This window comes from Stegastes partitus, unplaced genomic scaffold, assembly GCF_000690725.1.
Source record: "Stegastes partitus isolate 25-593 unplaced genomic scaffold, Stegastes_partitus-1.0.2 Scaffold196, whole genome shotgun sequence".
In the NCBI taxonomy this organism is placed as follows: domain Eukaryota; kingdom Metazoa; phylum Chordata; class Actinopteri; family Pomacentridae; genus Stegastes; species Stegastes partitus.
Genome location: NW_007577927.1, coordinates 543,445 through 550,196, shown reverse-complemented (window position 1 = coordinate 550,196; position 6,752 = coordinate 543,445). Strand labels below are relative to the sequence as shown.

The window sequence follows — 6,752 nt, the reverse complement described above, 5'->3', positions numbered from 1 at the left end:
ATTTTCTCGGTGAACTTTGGCTTCTGTTTAATGTTTAGCCTGAACGTCTCACCTGCTGGATGTGGCCGCTGGTGAAGAGCGGCAGCTTGCTGATGATCTGCCTGATGGCGGTGCTGCGAGCGAGTCCGACCAGAGCTTTGCAGGCCAGAGCCCGGATCAGGTCAGCGTCCGTGATGGGCATCTTCACCGACAGCAGCGACAGGAGGACCTGGACGACGGCACAAACACAGCTCCTGATCTTCCTGGTACGTTAACAGGCCGTTTTAACGCCACCGTTCATGTTCTGGTCCTACCTTGATGCCGTTGTTGTTCTGCACCACCCGCCACATGTGGGCCAGAACCCGGTTGTGGGGGGCGGGCGGCTGCTGGGGGTGCAGGGCCGGCCGGAGGGGGGTGACGGGGAAGGCAGCCACCGTGTTCAGGCTTTGGTCCGGAGCGCAGACGCAGTTCGTTATCACCTGGACGGGACACAGAGGATCCGAATGAGACGCTCTTCATTCATCACAACCTGTTCTCCTGTGGCGGACCTTTGCTCGCTCACCTGCAGCGCCGACTTCTGGATCTCGGCGTCATTGACGAACACCTCTCCCTCCGCCACGCCCAGAATGATGCTCATACCTGCACAAAGGACGCAAAAGGCTGAAAGTCCGAAACGCTTCAGTGCAGCTGAACTTAAAGACAGAACCGAGGAGCTTCACTGACCCACGGCGGAGACAGGCGCCTGGTTCTCATCCAGGACGGCCACGGTGTCGGCCAGAACCAGCTGGACTTTAGGAACCACGGTCAGGACGGCCAGGATGTCCAGAGCATAGCGCACCGTGTCGCTCCTGGACGGACGGAAGATGGTTCAGTTACAAGGTGGAACCAGAACTTTACATCCACTGAATAAAAAGACACCAAAGCTTCTGTTTCTCACCGTCTGACATCCAATCAGACTAAAGGTTTCCTGTTTCAGCTCAGTCAGTGAGAACAGAAGTTTTCGTGCCTTTTTATTCAGTGGATGTGAACTTCTGGTTTCAGCTGGAGATGCTGTGAATCTGTTGACGAAGACGAGTCGGTTACCTGCCGTAGTACGTCCTCCAGTCGCAGGCCGTGGAAATGAGCTGCAGCATCAGAGGAACGCAGGACAGTTTGTAGAAAACCTCCACCGGCTCCCAGCGCAGATGAGGAGGTCCACACTCGATGAGGAACTCCATCATCTCGATGATCTGCTCCCTGCTGTAGGAATAGGCCTGGAACCAACAAACTCTACTGATAAAAACGCTTCATGTTTATGATTCACTTGAACGCATGATGTCGTTTTGGTGTCATTATCTTAAAAATAAAATTAAAAATAAGATGTTATTATTTGTAAAACTGTCAAATAAGTCTAACAGCTTTAAGTAAAGACGTTTCTTCAGATCACTTCCTGTGAAAAAGATGTCATCAAACAAATAAATAAAAGCAACTTTTCCACCATCCAAGCTGATTTGAACTCTCTGGATCATACTTTGTAAAATGGCTGCTGGGGGACGATGGTGCCGCCGTCCGACGCCTGCAGCGACTGTTTCACCTGCTCGGTCTTCACGGCCAGGTGAGCCTCGAAGTACCTGAACAGAGGAAAGCACGGTCAGGTGGAGCTGCACCTTTACCTGCTGCAGGAACGGCCCTGTAGGAGGGAGGAGCTTAATAAAGGAGGCGTTAACACTTTGACAACATCAGCACGAAGGCAATGAAACACCGACATCAACATCTACAAATAAAAATAAAAAACACCTGCAGAAATCTAAACTTAACCCCAAGAACACCAGATCTACCACCAAGCACAGCGGTGGCAGCATCATGCTCTGGGGCAGCGAATGGAATAACAAAGTAGAACCTAAAACCATCAGCAGAAGGTTGGTCTTGGACAAAGTTGGATGTTCCAACCAGACAATGAGCCCAAACACACATCAAAGTGGTCAAGAAATGGTTCCATCAGGCTGGAATGAAGGTTCTAGACTGGTCTCCCCAAAGTCCTGACTGGAACCATCCAGAACCTGTGGACTGATGAAGAAACAAGTCTGAAGTTCAGGTGAACTGAACCAATTCTGTCCAGAGGAGTCAGAGATGGACCAGAAGCTGGTGGACGGAGACCAGAAGAACCCGACTGAGGAGAACATGACCAGATGTGAGCATGTCGGTAGGAAAACTTTTGCCCCAACAGGGTTCGTCATGTTTCCAGAAGACCTTGAATGAATCTGTGAAAGAACCAACATGCAGGACTGTTGGTGTTACAGGAGTCACTGGAAACTCCAGACATACGTGGTCTCATTGACCACCTCCCGCTGACTCAGCACTGGTGTTGCTGCTTTACCTGCGTAGAGCCATGCAGGTGTGTTTGGCCGTCTGCCGGCTGGAGAACACCTGGTCGTCGCTCATCACGGACGCCTCCGCCTCCGCCTTCAGGATCTCCAGAGTGCTGACCTGCACGGAGACAAAAGCAAACGACACGCTCGGTTCAAGTTTAGAACTCACCAACATCTGCTGCTGGAAGCCGACCTTCTGCCAGAAACGTTCTCTACGTTCTCCAAGAATAAATCAGTTTGGTGTTAAATCAGCTCAAAGCTGCAGCAGACGCTCTCCTCGCACGGTTTGCTCTTTAAACGTGATCTTTTCCGTGTTACGGTAACAGAAGCTGCGTCCTACCAGGTTGACGAGTCGCCGCAGGCCGTCCTGGAGGTCGAAGAGCTGCAGAACCGCCCGGAACGAGAACGAGATGGAGAAGAACATGGTGGCGTGGCAGACGCCCGACGCGTGGGATGACTCCAGCAGCCAGAGGGCGTAGGACACGGTGTCGGAGAGGACGCCGTCCGGCAGCATGCACACCTGCAGCACAGGTAGACAAACATCAACACACACACCTGCAGCACAGGTCGACAAACATCAACACACACACCTGCAGCACAGGTAGAGAAACATCAACACACACACCTGCAGCACAGGTAGAGAAACATCAACACACACACACCTGCAGCACAGGTAGAGGAATGAAGCTGTTACATGTCCAGCATCACTTCGTGGTGTTTCTTCTGTATCTCTGCTGTAAATGTCATCTGACTGTGTGGCTGCTCAGATCATTGTTCAGCAGCTTCTGACAAACTAACTTCATGTGGAGCTGATTGTTTTCTAACTAACTCACCCTTTGGGAACAAGTCCAGCGTGCAGCACAACAACCACCATGACAGTTTGAATGACTCTTAATAAACCAAACAAGAGTCATTTCAGGGTTCTCATGGAGAGCCTTCTTCTAGATTGTCTATCTGCTGCTGCACTTTGTTTACTTCTGAAGGATCGCGGCTTAATTCTGTCCTGCTTTGGCCTCATTTCTGCAGAACCGTCCCGACCCAGAGGTTTGAACCTCCACACGTGTAGCGAGCGTGTGGCGAGCGTACCCTCTCCATGGCGTCCTGGTTGTAGGCCAGGTAGTAGAGGCACAGGGAGACGCCGGTCGCCGCCATCGACGGCCTCGGGATCTCCAGCAGCTTCTGCACGCCGCCGTGGGCGATAAACTCGGCGGCGAACTTCTTGTGGAGGAGCAGCGAGGCGAGGTACTGGAGAGGGATGGAGAAGGAAAAGAGAACTCAGTTATTAGAGGTTAGAAGTAGAGAAGTAGACTTAAAAGACGGCAGATTGGCCTGAGATGAACATTCAGCATCAACGTTACTGATTAAATGTTTCCCACTTTTATTTTGTTTGTTTTAAGCTTTAATTGCACCAACTGTTAAACGTCCAACACTCAGCCTGTTTCTGTGGATTGTCTGAAGGTTCTCAGTCCTCCAGGTCCTGGTTGTTCTCGTAGTTTAATCGTAACGTGACGTTTCACCTCTCATCCAGGAGACTTCATCAGTTCTAGTTGGGAGTTCCACCGTTGGTACAGGCAGACCCTAACGAACCCCACTGTGTCTGGGGGATACTAACGACTCACATAACGAGGGGGAGGAGCAACAACCCCCAACTGAAACCCAAACTCAGGTGTTAATGTCTCCTTCAGGATATCAGTATGTGGAACTCCCAACTAGTCAGTCAGAGCTGATGAAGCCTCTTGGATGAGAGGTGGACCAGGTGGTCCAGTCGTTGTGGACACGTTCTGGTTTTAAGTGAAGCCAACAACAGAGCCTGATCAGTTTTGGGCCAGATTGTAGCGTTTAAAGGTCCAATGTCACTATTTCAGAACTAATCTGGGCTTAACGGACAGAAAAACACGATTAAAACTGTCAGAAAACGCTGAAAAATGTCTGTTTCCAAAAGCCAGTCATCAGTGGTTTGTAGGTTTTGGACTCCAGAAAAGACGAACTGGGATCCAAATAAATTCACTGATGAACAAACATCAGAGCTGAAGTGATAATCGGTTGTTTGAGTCACTTTCAAGTAAGAACAAAAAAAAAAAACACTTCAAACCCAAGCTGAAGTTCATGATAATCTCCAGTTTTGATTCATCGATCGGCTGTTTGACGATAAAAAGAATAAGTGTTCACGTCTGGTTTGGTCCAAAAACATTCACATCAATGAGATTTGATGTCTTTAAATAAATGACTCAAAGCACTTAATGGATCTAAACAGTTAAAAACAAACCGATTATTTCAATTATTGATGCATCTCCAGCATAAAGTTTTGCATTTTTCTTTCATTTCTGAACATTTGATGGAAAAAAAAAAAAGTTTGTTGTGCTGATTGAATGAAGCTCTGATTAAAAAGATGATCAGCTCTGATCGTTCTAAGAAAACCTGTAAACTCATTAATCAACTCAGGAAGCTGCTGAGCTGATTATTGCAGCAGCAGTCAGAACCCGGTCTGCTGGTTCTGACTCAACAGAACCTTCATTAATTAGTTTCAGTTAACAGATGAAGTCTCCAACAGTTTGGATCCCATAAAAATCCGACTTTATAAATTAATTCTAACATGTTCTGACCCCTCAGCGTCTCTGAAGATGAGCTTCAGGTGTTTCTGAGGATCCATAAACCCGGTTCCTCAGACTGAGCAGAAAGTGGAACCTGCTGAAGTTTAATCTGCGTGCAGCTCGGCGGAGCCTCGCCCACACAGCTCCACATTATCTGCTCGGCCCAGACGGTCCGTCTGCAGGGAGGGTCGGCGGCCAGAACACAACCTTCTGCCTCCTCCTAACCCTGCAGCCTCCATCGGACCTCGTTAGGCTGCGCTGATCAGAACTCAAGTCCAGTCTGATAGTCGAGTAGAAGGAAAAATGCCAAACACGCTGGTGCTTTAAAGAGGTTCGCTGGTTTTTAAAGTTTTTTCTTTTCAAAATAAGACGTCACCTTCAGCTCTGCCACCAAAAACGAGCATCTTGGTCTAAAATGAAGCTAATGAGCTGAAGGCCTGATCAGAGTCGGGTGTTAATTAGAAATACAGCCGACGATTAGAGAAGAGTCAGTCGGAACCAGCTGGGTTTCAAAACACACCAAGTTCACTGAGCGGTCCTGATCATTCATACTTACTGATACTTCACAGACTGATCTACAGTCACTGTCCTCGCTTTGGTTTGGAGGTAAAAAGTAAAAATGATCTGAAGACTTTCTGAAGACGTTGTGAGTGTAAACTGAATATCTGGGCTTTTAAAAAAAATTAACACAAGACGTCACCTTCAGCTCGGCGACATTATTCAGAAGCTTTTAACTCCAAAGAATTAAAAACAACAGATTTATTTAAAAGGAAACGAGTTAGTTAGTCACAGCCCTGATTGTTTTTTTCAAAAATACATAAAGAGAAAGAACAAAGATAATATTTAGGATTTAATTTAATCTATGAATGTTTCCTTACATCATATAAAACAAACACGTCGGATTTATTTCTATTTTAGAAATTAATTTTACGAGTATAAACTCTTTTATATTGTTTAGTTTGACTAATAAAGTTTTATTTCGTCTCCTTATGTGTATATTTCCTGTACTGTCTGTTATGTTTCTATATAATCCGTCTACATGTGCAGAACTTGTCATCAGGATTATAACTCGACTGATGACCCGGTTGACTGAATAATAACAGAGAACGCGTCACCGTCCTCCCTGACCCGGTAGCTCCCATTAGACCCGGTAGCTCTCACCAGCAGGGCGTCGAAGGTCAGCTGCACGTTGTCGGTGTGCCGCAGGTCGATGTAGCTCATCAGCAGCGAGCGAGTGTCGAGTTGCATGAAGACGGCGAGCAGCTGCACAAACAACAACAACAACAACAACAACAACAACAGAGTCTGGTGAATACGAGCAGCAGCAGAAGGTCAGAGTGAAGAATAAGAATAAAGTTACACAAGAGCCCTCTGAGAAAACACACGATGCTAATTAATAAACTATTTAAGTAATTTAAAGCTAGAAAATGTTGAGCAGAAGAAGAACCACGTGTAGCGGCGTGAAGATAATAAAAATAAATCAATAAAACCAGAGTCAGGATCCGACAGACCGACTATCTGCCTGGACGAGTCTCAGACAGACACCAACCAAGAAGCTAGCGCCTCTCACCGCCGCTAATGCTATGCTAACAGCTAACGGCTAATGGCTATCGGCTAAGCTAGCAGGCAGCTTCAGGTCCGTCTGGAGACAATATTCAGTCATGATTTAAGATCTGGACCTTCTGGATCTGACCCCTGGTACTGATTCTAACCCGGGGTTCTGGTTCTGACCTCCTGGTACTGATTCTAACCCGAGGTTCTGGTTCTGACCTCCTGGTACTGACTCTAACTCAGGGTTCTGGTTCTGACCTCCTGGTACTGACTCTAACCCGGG

General features: G+C 47.5%; 1 protein-coding gene across 1 annotated transcript in view; it reads right to left on the bottom strand.

Annotated features, from left to right (window-relative positions):
• LOC103356384 (protein VPRBP-like) overlaps positions 1-6,752 on the bottom strand; it is a 20,524-nt gene that overhangs the window by 8,582 nt on the left and 5,190 nt on the right. Inside the window, exons 8-17 of the mRNA XM_008280491.1 lie at positions 6,080-6,181; positions 3,414-3,572; positions 2,668-2,847; positions 2,336-2,445; positions 1,490-1,589; positions 1,063-1,232; positions 703-827; positions 542-618; positions 294-458; positions 53-208 (exon numbers count right to left, since the gene is read on the bottom strand). Coding sequence (XP_008278713.1) covers positions 53-208; positions 294-458; positions 542-618; positions 703-827; positions 1,063-1,232; positions 1,490-1,589; positions 2,336-2,445; positions 2,668-2,847; positions 3,414-3,572; positions 6,080-6,181 — 1,344 coding nt within the window. The remainder of the gene's footprint in view (positions 1-52; positions 209-293; positions 459-541; positions 619-702; positions 828-1,062; positions 1,233-1,489; positions 1,590-2,335; positions 2,446-2,667; positions 2,848-3,413; positions 3,573-6,079; positions 6,182-6,752) is intronic.